This window comes from Anastrepha ludens, chromosome 6, assembly GCF_028408465.1.
Source record: "Anastrepha ludens isolate Willacy chromosome 6, idAnaLude1.1, whole genome shotgun sequence".
Lineage (NCBI taxonomy): Eukaryota > Metazoa > Arthropoda > Insecta > Diptera > Tephritidae > Anastrepha > Anastrepha ludens.
The window spans coordinates 85,370,696-85,390,667 of record NC_071502.1 but is presented as its reverse complement, the minus strand read 5'-3'; the positions used below and the strand labels follow the sequence as shown (position 1 = coordinate 85,390,667).

Below are 19,972 nucleotides of genomic sequence, written 5' to 3'. Positions count from 1 at the left end.
GTGACAAATTGTCTTTACTGCTTATGTACAATTTAATTTATGAGGTTTTTTTGTTAAGCGAGACTCTTTTGTTAAGGGAATGACTTTTTTGCTATATTTGAAGTTACGTAACTAGATAAGGTACTTTTTTTGTAAAAATGTCAGTATGGTTTCTTTAGTATTTTCTGGTATTTTCTTGTTTATTTTTACAATGAATATAACTCTTAATGTCCTATATCTCACTAAGGATTGATGACCGGAAGAAACGATTACACTTCTATGGTTTTAATTCGCATTCAATAAATTCAAAGGCTTTTTAAAATGTGTAAAAAGGTTTTCAATCTTAAGAAGAGTTGAGAGAGGGGCATTTAATATTTTTGCATAACCTTAAATGGATCAAAAAATTAGATTTGCACTTTCAAATTATCAAATTTTATAAGAGTAAAAAAATTTTCATTAGCACTAAAATCTTCTCAGAGTGACCTTTCTTAACCTTTTTTTTGTTTAATAATTTATAAAATATTATAAATAATATAATAATTTAATATAATTTGTTTTTTAACTTAAAGTTTCGGTAGCTTTAAATTAAAAAAAAGAAACAAACACGAAACTTAAAAATTTTTGCATTTTGGGTATAAAAAAGCACTAAATTTATTGCGAAGAGCAAATGGTTGGCAATACTGCACAACTCAGCAAACGTGACGTCACGTACGCTCTGATGGGCGCAATCTTCTTTCTATCATTCTTGCATTTCAGTTCATATTATTTCGTGTCGGTTCTACGTAACCGGCCCGACCCGGATCTATATTTGCTCAAGGACTGTGACTTTGGCAGCATTCCCTATATATATATGTATGAGGAATGCTTATGCTGCTATAACAACAACAAGGTTAATTGTCATCAATAAATAATAGAGTCGTCCTATTTGTGAAGAGGAAGAATAGGCGAAAGCAATAAAAACTACCAAACACACTTTCATGCCACGACGTCATCCGCATAAAAACGCAAAAAAACTGCTTTTGGAGGCTTTATATTAATTTGTACTTTCAAAATTTAACACACGGCACTCCATTTTAATTACTTTGTTTTGTTTATGTTCATAAAAAATAAAGTAATTGTTTTGTTAAGGAGCCGCCTAAGGTACTCAATTCGTCTGGTCAAAATCGCGAAAAATTAAGTAACTGTTTCGGGAAGACGCTACGCACTCGACATTCCCATTGCAATTACTCACGTGATGAATTTAATTTTTAGCCATTATTTCTATTATTTATAACTTTATTTAATTAAATGGTAACAGCAGTACCAGTTTTAGTGGAACGATCCGTAAAGTAATATATATCTGTACCTATAAAAAACGCAATGTGAATACGTATATGGTCTCTGGCATATATCGAATTCTTCACGTAACTTATGTTATATTTAAATTGTGATGAATGAACGGCAAAACGTATTCTGAAATCACTTTTCTTTTAAATATTGGTGCAACCGTACCGTGTAAGCTTCTACCATACCTAAAAAGAATTAGTAGACCTGAAACGGCCTGTACAAATACAACCCTGGCTGAACTCGCTATGACAATTCGTTGGATTTTTAATCGCTTCTCTCTAAATGTGCATTTTCTTTAATGAGGCACGCTTCGTGTATAGGTACAGTTGTTCAGTACATCCATTCCAATTTTGAAGTGAATCGACAAGGTGTTTGTTTTGTGGTCGTTTTACAATTTTAACGAAATTAGGTAAATTGTGACTTTAAATAATTAAAAGTGCTTAACATTGTGCAAATTTTAAGGTAAGTTGAAAGCTATCAAATGTCGAAGATTGAAAATGAAATATCGTAACGCGTGGTGACAGTATTTTATCTTGCCAATTGAAATTTCGCCGGTTTTATTACTTTTTTGATTATCGTGGTTTATTGTAATATAACGTAAATTGTTACACTTTTATCAAGTTTTACTTAATTTTCTGAGTACTTAATGCGTCTATTTGTATAAGTAGCGTGTTTCTAACCTGATTTAAAGTGTAAATGACAAATCGATTAATTGTCTTTGCTCGTAGTTATGGCGGGCATTCCTTACTTTCTGACGCCACCGAAATTTGTTTCATACATAACTTAAATTGAAATGCAAAGAAAGTAGGTGAAATATGTTTTTATCAAAGTAGATATGTTTTATACAAATTATTTGCATATATATCGGAGATAAATATTAATTATAGTGTTTAGGTAAAAATACAGTAACTTCATTAGCGATTAAAAAATTCGCCGCCAATGTCTGCTAGTCAAATGCTGTGTGCATATAAGTTTTGGCGCCAAATTCATAAATATCGTTCAATTTGAAATTTGCTTCCACATATAATTCACTGCACTGTGCATATTATTGTAGGGCATGTGCATAAATATCCATCGATTCCCTCATACTATTATCATTTGTTAGCGATTGCAGTAGCTTACAAAACCCTGGTTATTGCGTTGAAGCCTTAAATAGTAGTCTTAGTCTCAGGAAATAGTGTGGTGCGAGAAAGAAAGGAGTGTTGGACAAACTTCAGAGTTCAAACAATTCGTCCCGAAATGATCCAGAAACGAATATTCGACACCGATTAGCTAATTTTGGCATCGTCAAAAATCAACTTTGGGAGGTCATTCCGGTAATTATCATGGAAATGTTGCGGAGCTATACAACTATGATATGTCCGAGTTGTTTTTGACCGAGACCACTCAAATTTGTGAAGAAAAACTTGCGGGTGGTCGTCATGGCGTGCGTTTATCAATTGATCGTCACAGTCCTGTAACTTCACGCTCATTGATTTACATTCGTGGCACTATTGTCGGTCGGGATAACGTCGCAAGTCATTAAAAATTGTATCGACAGCTTGAATCGCTGACATTAATGCATATACATACCTTTAAACGAAAGGCATAATCAATTTAATATCTCGCCGTTTATTTGCTATAGTTCTTAGTTGGTCACCCATAAATAAATATACGTTTCATTAGTGGCAGCAAATGTTGCCAACTTACTAATATTCGTATGTAAGTTTTGGCGCCAAATTGAACATCGTTTAATTTGGAATTGGTGTTGAAATTTCATTTACTCAGCTTTATTTCTCTTATTTTATATCTGAAAAGCAAATTTTCATTTCAATTGGATTTGATTTTATTTTCACTCCCTTACCTTCCTACCACCTAATCTAAATTCAATTTATTTTGTTTTTATTAATTTTTACTTTTGAAAAATTTTCTATTTTCCACCCTCTTCATTACTTCGCTTTTGCTGCGCTAACGCAGCATTGCCGCCATTGCAGCTGCTAGTTTGTCGTTTGTTTTCGTCTTGCTTTTTCATAGTATACCTCTTGACTTTCATTTACTCGTTATATTTTTTTGTCACCACACATCTGTGTCTTCCTTTCTTCTGTGCATACGTTGTTGGTTATTTGTTCTGCAAAGCGTTTCCTGTTGTACTCGCGAATACACAAATTGCATATACATACTTATATGTGTGTGACCAAATTTCCCGAGCAAGGGAAGTAACGAGTAAACAAACAGCATAAAAATAACTAGGTAATAAAACAGCTCAACGATGCCGCAGTTAGCAGCGCTGCTGCTAGCGTAACTTTTCACCCAAAGGCAAAATCGAAAGGTCTGCGTATGCCATTGTACAGTTGAAATTAAGGATTGTATAGGAAAGGTTTATCTAAATAACGTTGTTTAATTGGTTCAGTGAGATTAAGATATTTTATTTATTTGTTCTGTATGTATACCCTAGTCACTTTACAAAAATAATTCATGTACATAAGATGGAATTTATTTTATTGAAGAATTGTTAATTTTTGGCGGGAGGAATATATGTAACAACAGACTCTGCTGTGTTACTTGTTATTGTTCACTGGTTAAATTGAATTGTTCATTTCATTTACATTGTTAGAATGTATTTAAATTAATTGTGGTCACAGAATCGTGTTTTAAAATATATATATCCTAAAATTTCGTTGAATTTAGTTTCTACCAAAATAAAGCTCACCTTATATGGATAATGAAGCATTTTTTAATTTTATTAAATAGTCAAACTATCATAAGTAGTTTAGTGTTAGAATGATATTTTAATGTTTTAACTTTTTTTATTACAGACGAAATTTAGCAATTTCAGTTATATTTTCCATATAAACTCGTGAACGCAAGAAAAAAATTGAAATGTCTGACAAACCAAAGCGTCCTCTTTCCGCATATATGTTGTGGCTCAACAATGCACGCGAACAGATTAAGCGCGAAAATCCAGGCATTAAAGTAACCGAAGTGGCGAAAAAAGGTGGAGAGTTATGGCGTTCAATGAAGGACAAGTCGGTGAGTTAATGTTTGAAATGTGAATCGAATTTTATGTTTATTAATGAATTGACTTTTACCAGGAATGGGAAGCAAAGGCAGCTAAAGCCAAGGAAGATTATGAGGAAGCGGTGAGAGAATTTGAGGCCAATGGAGGCAGCTCGGCAAATGGCAGTACAAAGAAGCGTGGCAAAGCGGCGAAAAAGCCCGCCAAAAAGAGCAAGAAAGCTGAGTCCGAGGACGATGATGAGGATGAAGAAAGCGACTAGATCAAACGAAAAAACTTCTTAATTATAACAAAACAAAAGAAGACCTGCTTGTCCGTCTGTAATCTCTGCCCATTCTTACATTTATATTCATATAATCAGCTGGATTGAAAACACGTTTGCACAAAGTTTCAAGTCACTCACATCAAAAGTAAAACAAAAATAATATGCGTCATTTTCGATCGTTTACACATGCATTTATCGTATGAAAAGTATTTAGTTGTAGTGAAAGTAACAAAATAGAAACTTTGCATTTAATTTAATATAATAAAATTAAATAAATATTGATCAAAATGCATAATTATAAGTAAATGTTTTGAAAAGTCGTGAAAAGAAAAAAATAAAAATTAATATTATATATGTGACTGAATATATACATATAACTCTTGAGGTTGATTTAATGCCAATAAGAAAAAGAAAAATGTGTAATTAAAAGTAAATAATATACGTCGCCTTTCACAGCCGAGGATAAAGTGAAAAAAGAAGTGGATAGCGGAAAGCTGGACGTACTAAGGTTTTTCATAGTTTACCTAAATGACTAAGCATTGAATGAAAAAATAAGAGCTGATCCTTTTTAGTGAGAGTAGTTGGGGAGAAAGTACAAAATATATACTGATACTTAAGTTGGTATTTGCTATACTATTTTCAAACTGAATTTGTAAATTCATAACTGGAAGGTGTAGTATTCAATACATTTTTCTGTATACACTTTAGTTAACAAAACTAACTCCGCCTTGAAGAAACAAATTTAATGTACGACTTTTTAGAACGGCATTAAAGATTACAGTTTATTTTACACAAAACATTGGTTTTATTATAAAACATATATGTATTAGGGTGGGTCATTTGTTTTCGGCATCGTACTCTATAAGGCGTCTTTCAAAAGTGATGCCTAGATGTTAGCAATGAATAGTTCCTTTTCTTGTGTATTCTTTGCCAGGTAGACAGATATGCATTTTTACGTGATGGAACAACGCGTTGAAATTACTGAAACTTACGAAAATGGTCGATCTTTAAGAACACCATATAGCAAAATCCGTTATGTTTATGACAAAATCATCCGTATAAGTCGACTTCAAATTTTGGTGAAAAAATTTCAAGAAACTGGTTCTGTCGAGGATAAACAAAGGCAGGTGGACTGGCAGACTAAAAGAGAGACTGTCACGTTCGCCCGACAGTAGTTCTACGTTACAGGAACGACCCGGATTTGCTATATATCTGCCCATGAACTTCCACTCCAGCAGCACTTCTCGTACATCTAGGGAGATGTTTTTGCTGCTACAACAACAACAACCAAAAACGGAACGTTTTGTTGAGAATAGTGTTGCTGTAGTGCAGAGTTGCTGAACAACCTTCAACATCGATATATCGCGTTCTCACCAATTAATTAAGCATTCTTGAAACGACTGTTCGGCGTATTTTACCTGTACATAGGTATGGTCTTGGTGGGCCTTTAAATGATTGATTTTAATAAAAACAGCGAAACCTGAATGTTTACATGTTTTATTTTTTTGCATTTTCTTAAAGTGTAATATCTAAAAAATATTGTGTGAAAATTTGAAGTGAATCCGACAAATACTTTTCGAGTTATTCAACAATTAATAAGGGGCGCTCGGACGCTCAAAACTTAAATTGCTTTTTTCTCAAAACTATGAATTATGAATTATCAACTATGAATTGAATTAGTGATCACTGTAACTTAAAAACCGCTTGGTAGATTTCAATAAAATTTATACTGCATTTGAAAAACATAAAAAACTCGTGCCTGAGCTTTTTTAAACAATTATTGGCGTTTTTTCTCTAAAATCTGAAAAATATTTCCTGAGGCCGTCATATTGTTAATTTTGAAAACAAAAAGCTTCGATCAGGGACATATGATGATCACCGTAAGGGACTTCTGGAGAAAAGGACTACACACACAAACAGCGATAACTTTTACAATTATTAATTTTTTTTTTGAAATTTTGCTAAAGTTAAGTCGAAACATGATGTGTTAATATTATGTTTTTATTTTTGTAAAATAAAGTAATTGACTAGCAAAAAAAATTATTGAATTCATAATTTGTTCGGGCTCTCTGACTACCTTAAAACATAGGTAGATTTGTTATTCTAAGAAAATAAGTCCACTAGATTATAGCTCTAAAGTCGATTTAAAGCCTTCCAAGTTTTAAAAACTATTGTATATTTAATTAATGCCAGATTAATATTTATTAAAGTACTATGAATGTTTTTTTTTCTACGCAAACTTGTATTTAATTTTTTGGTACAAAGCAAGGCGTATTAAACAGGTAGCAGCCGTAGGGTTGCAATTTTGAATTTGTTTTTCTCTTTATTTCGTCTCTAATTTGTCAAATTTTGTAAGTTATTCGGACCTGTCACTCTTTGTGTATTGATTTGGACATTTTCTGGACCAAAGGCAAAAACAATATATTTTATTTATTTATTTATGTCAAATATAATTATAAATACTATGAAATAAAATGAAATATAATTATAAATTATAAATAATTATATTACACTAGTAAAGCAACTGGCAGCTGGGGATAGCGGCCTTAAAAACAAAATATGTTTTGTCACAAGGTGAATAGAATGCAGAACTCTGCCATTTTTGATTTTGCCATTGATGCTTTTGCTCTACTGCTGCTACCTATTTAATATGCCTTGGTACGAAGAAGTTTTTTCTGGAGAATTTTCTAAGCGTTCTCTAACCTTAATATTTGTTGGGTGGTAGCAGCTGAGTATTTTCCTCTTGAAGAAATTTTATTTAACTCTGGTTTGTCTTCAAGTGATTTGAAGAGTAATAAGTGGAGAACGACAAAATTTCGGCTTTGGCCATAAAATTTCAGCTTCGGCCAAACTTTTAAAGAATTTTTTTTTAATTGTATTAACTCCTAGTTTTTGTAACATTTTTTGGACACTGGTATCAAATCCGACATTTCCTGTTGAGAAAAATTACTTTGAAATATATATCTGCTCCTCCAAAGCGTGGCTAGAGGTCGAATTTAACATTACAATATAAAATAGTACATATTAAATGTGAAGGCGCATGCCCCACCAAACCCACTCATCTAAATCCCTCTTCCCTCTGGAACCAACCTGACGAAACAGCAAGTTTCCTTCCAAGACGACCGGTGATTATACTACACTGGCAGGTCAAAGTTACTGCTACAACAACACCAGTCCTATGAAATTGTTGATCAAGACAACGATTTTTTTTTTTAATCCGATTTTTCCTAAAGAGGTTTCCCATGGGTTGTACATGTAGTTGTAACAATCAGACATTGCCTTTATCAGAAGAATCAGTCATTTTTGTATAGGCATCTAAATAACATTAATTTTTCGGAAAGTCGAACCCGAGTTGAAGCTACAAAACCGATGTGCGATATTTGCCAAATTAACAATTAGTGGGACACAAGTACAATACAAATGTTATAAATCTTGGCGGTGAAATTTATTAATGAAATAAATCGGTGAATTACACTTTAACACAAAGCTTCCATTTTATTTTCAATCTTTGTTATACAAATTTTACTTGGCTGTAAGAGATGATCTTTTGTGTTAATATTCGTATTTTTTTATTTCTCATCATGAATTTCAACCGTTGAAAAACCTTGCTTTCTTCCTCAATGTAATGTAAAGCCATCGTGACTAAAAAGTATCATACTTTGTATGGTAGATAGAACTTCCAAAGTGGCAAACTTGTTTTGTTCTTCAAAGTAATCTTAATAAATCTTAGAACTAGACGAATAACGTTGACAGTTTTTATAGCGCTTAGCAACAGCTGTTTCAAAACCATCCGAATTTTTATTAAGTAAATCATTTAATTTACACGTTCTGCGTATTATTTTAACTGGTTTTTTTTCTTTCATTTTTAATATATTTAACAATAATATGGCATTAAAGTAGAAATCATTGTAATTAAAAATGTAAAAAATAAAAATAGGCTTGTATGAATACTAATAAAGTTAAAAGTTTGCAATATACTGCAAAACCAAGGATGTCAGAAATAAATCACGTTAAATATTGTTTAGGTTCTGCTATTCTTATTGGAGTTTAAAAATCTTCAAAATGTATTACAATAAAGACATACATCGAAATAAATACAAGTAGTCAAATAAGCGAGTCTTTTTCTCCAAATTGTATTTCTTATAAAACACCCAAGTACTCGCCGCATTTACCTCTTGCTTTTTAATCCGATATATGCTTAATAATATGTATATGCTAAACAACAATATCGGAATAATTTAGTCTAATAAAAATGAAAGCGCTCGAAGGCAATCAGATTAAATTCAAAAATACACTTTCATCATTGCTACGATTACAAAGAACAAATTAATGGATAATATGATACTCATGTATGTATGTATTAATGTTGGCGGTCCTTTCCACTAGCATCCCTTCACAACAACATTTTCCGTAGCCATGTTCTCCCTCGATTCTCAATAAATTTAGACGATTTGTTAAATACCACGAAAATGTATGGCGACCAACTGCCTTAATATTGCCTTCGGATTTAAGTTCATCCGCAAGCAATCTTCAATTACGATTCAGCCAAAAAACAGCCTTCAATACGAAATACGCCAAGCCCAAGCAATATACGATTTTCTCACGTTGCAAACGTTGCTCATTGTTGATTTCGATATTCAATACTCGACGATTTAATTTGGCCAATTGTCGACGCAAGTATAGAATCTCTTCGTGTGGCGTAAGTTCTCCAATTGGTGTACCTTCCCGATGACTGACAAGAGATGTCTCATTATTATACGCCAGCTGTTGCGAACGTTTGCTTCCTCCACCAGTAGTCAACTGCAACAAAAACAAAAATTCATTCAATTATTTTTTTCAAATATGTAATTAAATTTTTTTTTATGCACCAGCAAGTCCTTTAAAGCGATAATTTTCAAATTTTTCATTATCTTATATAAGCTTGTTGTTAGCAAAATATATTGACAATTATTTGAGCGCAATTGGCGAAGTTTCAAAATTTATGACAAATTTTGTTTGAGAATTTGAGTTTAAAGCTTTTTAATGAAAATGACTTAAAAAAGTTTTTATTCTAGATAAAGAGTGAAAAACTTATCGAAGCTGATGTGGCAATTGATACGATAAAATAAAAAAATAATTGGCACGCGTACTTCTGCTAGATGTTTGGCCGAGCTCCTCCTACTATTTGAGGTTTGCGTCTTGATGTTGTGTCACAAATGGAGGGACCTACAGTTTTAAGCCGACTCCGAACGGCAGATATTTTTATGAGGAGCTTTTTCATGGCAGAAATACACTCGGAGGTTTGACATTGCCTGCCGAGGGGCGACCGCTATTAGAAAAATATTTTTCTTAATTTTAGTGTTTCACCGAGATTCGAACCAACGCTCTCTCTGTGAATTCCGAATGGTAATCACACACCAACCCATTCGGCTACGGCAGCCGCGATCTGGATATTGTAGCAGGTTAAACTCCTACTTATCCTGAATCGACCCCGACATACTAAACCCCTCTCCCTCTGGATCCAACCCGCCGAAACAGCTAGTTTCTGGGCCTATCGTTAGATGAGCTAGACGAAGGCGACTGGTGATTACGCTTCACTGATAGGGCAAAGGTACAGCTGCAACAACAACAACAACAACAGCTTTATTACGAGAGATGGATGTGAATGAAATACTGGGTGCACAAAAGACCGTGGAATCAAAGTGCAAACTTCATTGTAATTCATTCATTCTATACAATTTATTTTACATGTGGATAGTGTTTCCAAAATATTTACGTTTCAGGTCAATCACAGCACACACACTAATGGCGTAAACTACCACCTGAAATTTATATATGTATATATAATAATAATTGGCGCGTACACCCCTTTTGGGTGTTTGGCCGAGCTCCTCCTCCTATTTGTGGTGTGCGTCTTGATGTTGTTCCACAAATGGAGGGACCTACAGTTTTAAGCCGACTCCGAACGGCAGATATTTTTATGAGGAGCTTTTTCATGGCAGAAATTCACTCGGAGATTTGCCATTACCTGCCGAGGGGCGACCGCTATTAGAAAAATGTTTTTCTTAATTTTGGTGTTTCACCGAGATTCGAACCGACGTTCTCTCTGTGAATTGCGAATGGTAGTCACGCACCAACCCATTCGGCTACGGCGGCCGCCTGAAATTTATATGTAAGTCAAATAACCAGTCGCACTACAGTTATATATCTACACCATTTCCACTTGAATTTTAGGATGTTCTGTTGGATTTTAGAATAGTCAATTGGATTTTGGAAACCGTTTTTAATGATTAATGTACCATACATGGACTTTATGAGACTTTATGAGTGTTATATAAAATAATGTGGATTATTCAAAAACCGAATTGGCGTTTTCTAAAATGTAATTCAGGCTTTCCAAAATCCAATAGACCCTTTATAAAATCTAGCTGGATGTTGTATAGATTTAATGTCGTGAAAATGTCTCATCCCTAACAATTAAGCACGTTTAAATTCGCCTGCTTAACTGCTTGCTACTTTTGCATTTTATACTACTCTGTATAATTGAGCATTTAAAATTTCGAGGAAACGTAATGTTGTTTTGGTTTATATATACATACATATGTTATGCATTTGGTTATGCAGATGACATATCTGTTATAATAAAAGGCAACCATGAAAGGACACTAACAGACTTAATGCAAAATGCCTTGAACGCAACATGGGAATGGTGTAAAAAGGAGGGGCTATCGATCAACCCTAACAAAACCACAATAATCCCCTTCACAAGAAAAAGAAAGTTAGAGTTTCCTGCATTGAAACTAAATGAAACAGTGATAGAACTAAAGGAAGAGGTCAAATATCTAGGTTTAACCTTAGATAAAAAACTCACTTGGGAATCACACATTAATAATATAACAAAAAAAGCCACGAAATCCTTGTGGACAACCAAACAACTACTAGGGAGATCCTGGGGCCTCAGCCCTAGTATGGCCCTCTGGATATACACCCAAATGGTTAGACCAATCATACTGTATGGGGCACTAGTATGGTGGAGCAAATCTATCCAACAAACAGCGATAACCAAACTGGGAAAAGTACAAAGGCTTGCTTGTCTATGCATCACAGGGGCTATGAGAACTACCCCAACAGCTGGCATAGAAGCACTCCTTAATCTCCCACCACTTCATATAGCAATCCAAGAGGAAGCAGCTCCGCAAGCACTCATGCTACACATGAAAGTAAATTTCAAATTGGGCAACCTCACCGGTCACCTAAATATCCTAAATAAAATCAAAAACACCATAAGCATGGCTCAAGTTTCAGACCACATCGACCAAATCCTCTGTTTCACAAAAGGATACACAGTTACCTTTCCTGAGAGGATCGAGTGGAAAACAAACCCGAAATGGATGAATGATGATTCACAAAAATGGTACACTGATGGATCAAAAACACCTTATGGTGTAGGAGCAGGTGTAGTGGGGCCCAGAATCCACAAATCATACACTCTCACCAGGGACACCACTATCTTCCAAGCGGAACTATACGCAATAATGGAAGCAGTAAGCATCATGCAACGCAGAAACCACTAGAGAGTAAGGATTAAAATACTCTCGGACAGCCAATCAGTCCTAAAAGCTTTAGATAGCTATACATACAACTCAAAAACCCTCTTAGAATGCCACAAGGCACTCAATAATCTGGCATCCAAAAACAATGTATCATTAATTTGGGTACCGGGACATGAGGGATATGACGGCAACGAAAAGGCAGACTTTCAAGCCAAAAAAGGGGCAGATGAAAACTTCATCGGACCTAGTCCTATGTTCGGATTCAACAAAAACAACCTAAAACAAAAAATAAAATACTGGGCCAAAACTCTATTAAATCAGCATTGGAACAATGTAGAGGGTCTTAGACACTCCAAAAAGTTCTTAAGTTTCAACGCTAAAAGAGCCAACATGGCCCTCACGTTAAACAAAAAGAGCATTCGCACTCTAACAGGCGCCCTCACGGGTCACTTCACCTGCAACAAACACTTACATAAATTAGGCATAACTAACACCAGCACCTGCAGATTCTGCTGCGAAGATGAGGAGTCTATGGAACATCTCATTATCGAATGTCCGGGGTTGACGCACAGAAGGAAAAGGTTTTTAAACAAGTTCATGCTTACAGATGAAGACCTTCAATCACTCCCTCAGAAGGAGCTGGTACAATTCATAAGCATACTTAACAGTCAATAGACAGCATAGGGTGCACAATAGATCAATATGGTCGCAGTGCTAAAGGGCTACTCCTTAACCCTTTACAACCATTAACCATATGATACATGCATATGCTACTTGTTTTAAATGTTTATATTTATTTTGAAGTTTTCACTCCAGCACACATTTACCAAATAGACATTTTCGCAGTCACTTATACTATGTAAATAAATATGTATCGATAATATTTGTTATAAAGCATACCTGTGAGTCCGATTCCACCGAATTCGAGTCGACTGGGTGGAATCCTACTTGTGCATGTGCTACACCGTTAGCACGTACATAAGGTGGTGGACGTGTATCGTCGTCATCATAATCACCATCTTCCAAGTCAGCACCATCACCATACCGATGTGGCGAGCTTTCTTCAGAAGCAGAAGGGAAGTGGTGATCATTAAGTGTTATAACGCGCGGTGGTGTTTGCACACGCACCATGCTCATCGCCGGATTCTTTGGTAAAATTGAGTTTTCCAGTTGTATTTCAAGTGGTGCTGAACGTGTCTCTAGATGTTGATTATGACCCAATACCACTATACGATCTGGTACGTTCATGTCAATCTTATCATGGTAATTCCACGAATTCATTAAGCCATTCTGATTGGATAACAATAAATCTTCGTCGGAGAATTCTCCTGTAGCTTTAATGCGCTTAGGAACACGCATTTTGTCATTTATTTCATGTGCGAATTTCGCTTCATTGTATATATCTTCATCCAGGCCATTGAACATACGGGTGGGAGATTGTGGTGTACCCATTGCAGTTAGTCACTGAGTCTTTTTGTTTGATTTTTTGTCTTGTCAGATTTGCTATGGCTCAATTTCCTGTCTGTCGCCCGGTGATGCGATTATAACTTTGTACAAATTTATCAAATATTATATCACAATTATGGCTCGCCCCTCAACTCTACACAATTCCACACTTATGTTCCGTTCGAATTTCTCGCTGCGATATTACTGAATTTTATAAAGGAACGTAGACGACAGACAGGAAGTAAAACCAATAGGTAAGTTTGGAAAAACAAATAAATTTTTAGTTTGACGAACAAATGAAAATTTCATGTAAACTACTGAAATAAATAATATTCAATTGTGTACTCCTGCTTACTTTTCAACTCCACCAAAAGAAAAAGATCCGAGGAAAACAATTCGGCAACTTTCCTCCAATTCTATTTTTTTTATTCTGTACTGCAACACAGAGTGTGCAGAGTGTATTTATCTGATTACGAAATGCAGTTGATCTGACAGCGATAATGAAGTTGCCAGTAGAAGAAAAAATAAACGTGTTATAGTTCATGAACCAATTATGGTGCTCATGCTCGCCAACGTAGACGTAAACGTACCTTCGTGTTAACTGACGCGAATAAACTAATGAGAGCCCCATGTAAATAAAACTCACCATCGTTCCTTTACATAGTAATGTAGATCGAGTACGTGGGTAAATGAAAAATTTTGGATTGTTCCGTAAAACCGTGTACGCTGATTGCTCTCTCCCCATACAGTGTTGCCAAACAGTAAATTCGAAATAATTTACAAAATAAACTTAGAAAAATTATAATTTTTATTAAAATAACTTAAAAACAATGTTGAATAATGTTAATTATATATAAATGAACTAGTTGTATTTGTTGGTTTTTGGCTTTATTATACAATGAAAAATTGTAACTGCTAACGCGGATGTGTGTGAAAGTGTTTATGCAGAAACGTCAATGGCAACATTTGACGGGTAATAGACAGGGACTACGGTAACGTGGGTGAGTGTAGGCACCATTACACCAACCATTACATGAAAGACCGTTTATTTCTAATTGATTTTGAGAAAAATATGGATGTCGGCGTGTTTTTAAAGTTTGCTATTTCAATTACATTCAATTGTTTTTTTTTTCGAATTCAGTACACAATGAGCAGTTAGTCGATCCCATATCTGATACAGCGTACCAACCCCGTTTGGGAAAATGGACCATTGGCTTCAATCCACCGGACTCAGATCCAGGGCAGCGTTGATTTTCCCATATATCTCAGTTTTGTCGTAAAGAAACCGCTGCCATATCCCCTGCTACATCAGAAAATCAGCTGATCCCTTCAAAACCACTGATAATCAATTAAAGATCTGATTATATTAGAATTCTATCCACCTTCGTCTGAGCAAGGCCTAATTTGAATGGCGTATGAAATGGCCGGGGATAATTGGCAACCAAGTGCGCTATGACCTAGTAGCCAAAGTTGCTCTTGAAATTTTGCTTCGAATTGCCAATTACGGTAATCTATCATTCTTGTTCATTAGTAATTGATACATTTCTTATTAAAAATTCCCAATTTCTCATAAACTGGTTGGGCGAATTCATTTCCGAAGCGAATATCAACAGCAATGGCATGATATTTTCTGTGTGTTCAACACTGAAATTCCCAGAACTTTGCAGCTGCCTTTTTTACTTGTTTCACTCACACCACCGTTATTGCTAGATCCCTTCGCTTATCTTTTGCCCTTTTCTTTTCACATACTTTCCCTTTCGGCATCCTGGCATCTATTCTTGTTCAATTATCGTAAAAGTCAAAGCGGCATTACTTGTATTCAAAAATTCCTTAATAAAAGTTGAGCTAAATAAATCAAAATCATATTCAGTGAAAAATTTTTGATGCATACATAATAAATTATATATCGTGAAGCAGAATACATTAATTAGGTGGGTAAAATTTGAGTGTGTGAGCAAAGTTGTTGGAATGAAAAATTTGTTTGCAATGCTTATGGTTGCAACCAAAAACAAAATGTACAGTAACGTCGACGTCGACCTCAAGTTGCGCGCGAAAAATCATTGCGAGGGTAAAAGAGTTTCGTCGTGAAAACGAAGAGAAATTCTATTTCAGATAGAATTATATTTGTTTTATGTTTTTGCTTTTGTTATTGTTATAGAGCTAACGGGGAGATTATAAATATAATATTAAAGACAAAAATAAAAGCGAGAAAACAAGTTAGATGGAGGGTCGTCGTACGAGCGGGCGTCGGAAACGGAATGAAGATTCGGTATTAGCGCCAAAAGAAAAAGTTAGTACAGCAAGTACGCATATCAATGTACCCGTGAAAAGAAGTTCTTCTAAGACAAATGTTTCGCCACCGAGACGCACCTCGCCTGGACGCACACGACGCTCATCGCGACCGCGATCTTCAGCCGCAGTATCAGCGCCATCCGCAACAACTATTGAAAGGTCATCTCCGGTTTCCAATCCTTCTCCTATAAAAGAATTAAAGAAGGTGAGTTCTAATAATTGGTTTAAATTTAATAAAAAAAACTAATTTAATCTCACAATTAGACCCCTTCACCTAAAACCGCCTCGAAAACACGGATACCGACTGCGGTTGGTTCGAATGTTAACGTCGGTGAAAGAAGTTCACCGCCTTTTACAACAAAGTCTACTTCTTCCTTGCTTAGCACATTTAGCTCCAGCAGCACCCAAAAGACTATTGAGATACGTTCGACTGCCTCAGCATTGGACACCGAGTTTCAAAAGTTGTCAGATTACATACGACGCTCCGTTTCAAAAACTATTGCCGGTGGCAGACGTGAGGGTACGCACACACCCACAACAAATACTGAAGTAGAAAGTCGGTATAGTCGTTCGGTGTCACGTTCTATCTTTGATGATGGTGCTTCTTCGAAGGCGGAATTTTCCGATAACGAAACAAATGGTCGCACAATGGAAGATTACGAAGAAGATGATGGAGACAACTTTAAAAGCTTCAAAGCAAGTTCCCAGCACTCGTATTCGACCACTGCGCTGGGACAAAATTCTCGGCAGCTGGAGACACCAAAGGAATTCGGAGGCTGGGCAGGAACTACGCTACTAATGCTACTCGTACCTTGCATCGTGTACTATTTGCAATGGAGTTGTCAGAAGAACGTGTGTGAGTTGGTCATACCCCATATGGATATTAATTCATTTAAAACTAGCGCTGCATGGAAATCTATTTTCAACAATGAAGCCGTTTCTGGGTATATTGCATTTCAATTAGGAGTTTTTGTGCTTTCCGCAACGATATTTGGTAGATATGTGCGCCTACCCACAGAACGCATAGGTGGTATTGGTGGTGTCACTCACTATAGCGCTGAATATAAATTCAATGCATTACCTATTGCGATCCTGATGACTTTGGGAGCTGGTTGGGCCGAGTATCTAAACTATCCGTTAGCTGATTTCGTACTAAAACATCAAATGCGGTTTTGCTTATATGGATTTTTAAATGCATTTATTTTAGCATTGTGGGCTTACATGCGCTCTAGCACGTTGAATGCCAAATCGAGCCAAGCGCAGCCAAATATTTATGGTAAAACAGGTAACTTTCTGGTGGACTATGCACAAGGCAGGCAGGTGAACCCCAGGTGGATAGATTTGGTTGATTTCAAGTTGGTGTTTTATCGTGTGGCTTTGCTGTTCACTCTACTGTATGTTGAATGTTATTTGTATAAACAGCTGTCTCTACCTTGGCTGCCGGCAAATGAACGTGGCGTTTGGAACACGATGACATATTATTATTATAATGGGCGATATGATAGCGCAGCTTTGCTTACTTCGGGTATGTTGCTGGCCTATGTGTTGGATGCTATAATTTTCGAGCACCATTTGGCATCTTCGTTTGAAATGCAGGGTGAAGGTTTTGGTGCTTTGCTGCTCTTGCGTTATGCAGCCACTCCATATTTATTGACAGCGGTAGCACGATACTTCTACGAACAGCAACTTGGCAAGCAAGCGCAATCTTTGAATTGCTGCTATGCAGCATATTTACCCGTGGTACTCCTGATTGCAGGCTTGCTACTTAAACGTATCAGTAGCGCTATCAAATACAAATACCGCGTAAATCCTACAAATGCATATTTTGTCGGTGTTGAAACCATACACACGTTCCAGGGGCGTCGCCTTTTGCTTGGCTCGTTTTGGGGTCGTGTACGTCAACCCAATTATGCTGGCGATTTACTCGCACTCTGCGCTCTAACATTACCGCTATTTTTGCGTTTTGCCTGGCCACCATTAATTTGTATACTGATTTTGTGTACAATATTGTTACATCGCACTAAACGCGTGCAAGTGCGTAACATGTCGCGCTATCATTCGTCTTGGGTTCGCTATTGTAATAAAGTGCGATACTATATATTGCCGAAAGTCTATTGAGCGGCAAAAATATAAAGCGGTGCAATGAGATTGCAACGAGGACAAATGATTTATTTTTTAAATTTTTAGTACATAGAAATTATTATTAGTACAAAATCACGAACCCATATAATTTTGAATATGTTCATTGGCATCGACCTCACATGTGGAAGCAATTATATTTTAGTAGGCAAAACGGTTATTATATATGTGAAATGATACCGGAATGTTTATCTAGGATAATGTATTTAGTTTTTATATTGATTATAATACAATTTTTTATTTCATTAAATTTATATGTATATAAAACAAAAAAAGGGCATTATAATCGTAACAAGAAATTTTATATGAAATAATTCATATTTTTATATTACCAACGAAAACAGTAAAAAATTTACGCATAATTATACAATACATTGTAATAAATTTAATAATTATATATACATACGTGTATACATATAAGTATTAATATATAGCGTCATTTGCGTCACCTTGGCCAAAAAGATGACAAATTAAATTTTTACTTTGTGGTTATGTGAACAAATGATTTACATTTTAATGACTCCTTGTTCAAATTTTTTGTTTAGTGTTAGTATCTTTTAATCTTACCATAAATCGTACAAACCTGAAAAATTTTAATATAGAATATCAACCAAGACTTTAAATTGCAAATATGTTATTGTTGTTTATATTAAAATTACAATGGGTGCTCTTTTTATACTCATACCTACTTATGTAATGGGTAAACTGCGGAACTAATACTAATGCACATGCAACACAGTGCGCATGGAAATTGTTTAATTCAGAATCATAAAGGTTTTATTTTCGTATGCAGTAGGATAGTGAATAGAAATTTTTCCGAAACGTTCCTAATTTTCTCAGATCTCTGAGCTGATTACAATCGTGGGCTCAAAAAATGTATATCTGGTTAAATAAATCTATTTGGTCCCAATTGGAGATAAACGGTGCATGAAATGCTAATATATGAGTCCAGCAAGCTAAAACTTAAGCTTTGCAGTACACCTACCGAGGCTATGGTCGGTCTTCGATAAGTATAATTTAGTTCATTTTTGTCACAATTTGTGTTGTGTAATTTTTTAAATGTCTTTGATTAAACGGAATGTATTTTAATCTTTTGGTTATCATCTTTGTCATCATGTCAAACAGCAAATTTTCAATAAAGTGTAGACGATTCACACAATTCGCGCTAACCATAAAACGGTAGGGAAGTATTGCATACAGGACCCATTTTTAGGTTGATTGCGATTAGAAATATTTTGCTGCGCAATATTGAGGTGATATCCGTTATCTACTGATGAAAACATAAAGGGGTGTTGGAAGAGTATGTATGTATGCGTGATGTAATTCAGAAATTCGTTTCAATTCACCAATGCGGCAATCCAAGGCCATGTCTCTTGCTCCGCTTGTAAAAATTTGGGGCAATTACCGTGGCGGGGAAGTAATAATTCGATGCGGTGGAAGACTTGTACTTGAATTTTGAATGTGGGTATGATATTTCCTTCAACTATTTCATTTGCGCCAAAGGAAGTCATTTGAAATAAGGCGTTGTATTTTCGCATATTGTCTAAGAAATGTTTCCGATCCAATAATTAAACATTTTAAGAAATTTGTTGGTTCTTGTAATCTTGATAAAATAACTTTTGGCCCTTCCATTTTTTCGCAATCCACTGTAAAAATTTTTTGTCTATACTACCAATTTGGACATTAGCAAAGCTTAAAAAGTTAATATCACTTTGGTAAAAGAAACGCATATCTCGATGGAAAATTACATGATAATCGCACTCGGCTATGTTTAAAACTATTCACTGCTTACGCGTTAGAAGTTTTCCAATTGATTTTTCCTTTCGATTGGATCTACATTTATAATATTTGCACTAAAATCTATGTGCTGATCTCATTCGCAAGTGCAAACGATACTAATCAAAGCGTTTATTGCGTAAATATGTACTTGCCCTGCCCTAGCAAAAATTACAAAAAAAGTTATGGTAAATAAAAGTAACCTTTTGGAAAAAGTTCAGA

At 35.3% G+C, this 19,972-nt stretch overlaps 3 protein-coding genes across 5 annotated transcripts; 2 read left to right on the top strand and 1 right to left on the bottom strand.

Annotated features, from left to right (window-relative positions):
* Positions 1-1,613: 1,613 nt before the first annotated feature.
* On the top strand, positions 1,614-5,362 carry LOC128865732 (high mobility group protein D). 3 transcript variants are annotated; one of them, XM_054106030.1, is made up of 3 exons: positions 1,614-1,767; positions 4,101-4,314; positions 4,377-5,362. In XM_054106030.1, the coding sequence occupies exons 2-3, from the start codon at positions 4,165-4,167 to the stop codon at positions 4,560-4,562; spliced, it is 336 nt and encodes a 111-aa protein (XP_053962005.1). In that variant the 5' UTR covers positions 1,614-1,767; positions 4,101-4,164; the 3' UTR covers positions 4,563-5,362. The 3 variants fall into 3 exon arrangements, with proteins under 3 accessions (XP_053962005.1, XP_053962007.1, XP_053962006.1); XM_054106032.1 differs by having other exon boundaries at positions 1,621-1,714; XM_054106031.1 differs by lacking the exon at positions 1,614-1,767 and adding an exon at positions 3,626-3,724.
* A 2,668-nt stretch (positions 5,363-8,030) lies between these two features.
* On the bottom strand, positions 8,031-14,097 carry LOC128865731 (transport and Golgi organization protein 11). Its single transcript, XM_054106029.1, has 3 exons — positions 13,899-14,097; positions 12,998-13,747; positions 8,031-9,365 (listed from the first exon to the last, which is right to left on the bottom strand). The coding sequence occupies exons 2-3, from the start codon at positions 13,547-13,549 to the stop codon at positions 9,096-9,098; spliced, it is 822 nt and encodes a 273-aa protein (XP_053962004.1). The 5' UTR covers positions 13,550-13,747; positions 13,899-14,097; the 3' UTR covers positions 8,031-9,095.
* Positions 14,098-15,254: 1,157 nt separating this feature from the next.
* Positions 15,255-18,604, top strand: LOC128868898 (lamin-B receptor). Its single transcript, XM_054111470.1, has 3 exons — positions 15,255-15,474; positions 15,702-16,040; positions 16,100-18,604. The coding sequence occupies exons 2-3, from the start codon at positions 15,765-15,767 to the stop codon at positions 17,951-17,953; spliced, it is 2,130 nt and encodes a 709-aa protein (XP_053967445.1). The 5' UTR covers positions 15,255-15,474; positions 15,702-15,764; the 3' UTR covers positions 17,954-18,604.
* The last annotated feature ends 1,368 nt before the right edge of the window (positions 18,605-19,972 follow it).

What these genes read in the sequence shown, in the direction of transcription:
- LOC128865732 (XM_054106030.1), top strand. Translation starts at nt 4,165, where the DNA reads ATGTCTGACAAACCAAAGCGTCCTCTTTCCGCATATATGTTGTGGCTC. An exon ending in GTTCAATGAAGGACAAGTCG is followed by an intron (nt 4,315 to 4,376) that starts GTGAGTTAATGT and finishes GACTTTTACCAG; the next exon opens with GAATGGGAAGCAAAGGCAGC.
- LOC128865731 (XM_054106029.1), bottom strand. Translation starts at nt 13,549, where the DNA reads ATGGGTACACCACAATCTCCCACCCGTATGTTCAATGGCCTGGATGAA. An exon ending in CGGTGGAATCGGACTCACAG is followed by an intron (nt 9,366 to 12,997) that starts GTATGCTTTATA and finishes TTTTTGTTGCAG; the next exon opens with TTGACTACTGGTGGAGGAAG.
- LOC128868898 (XM_054111470.1), top strand. Translation starts at nt 15,765, where the DNA reads ATGGAGGGTCGTCGTACGAGCGGGCGTCGGAAACGGAATGAAGATTCG. An exon ending in CTATAAAAGAATTAAAGAAG is followed by an intron (nt 16,041 to 16,099) that starts GTGAGTTCTAAT and finishes TCTCACAATTAG; the next exon opens with ACCCCTTCACCTAAAACCGC.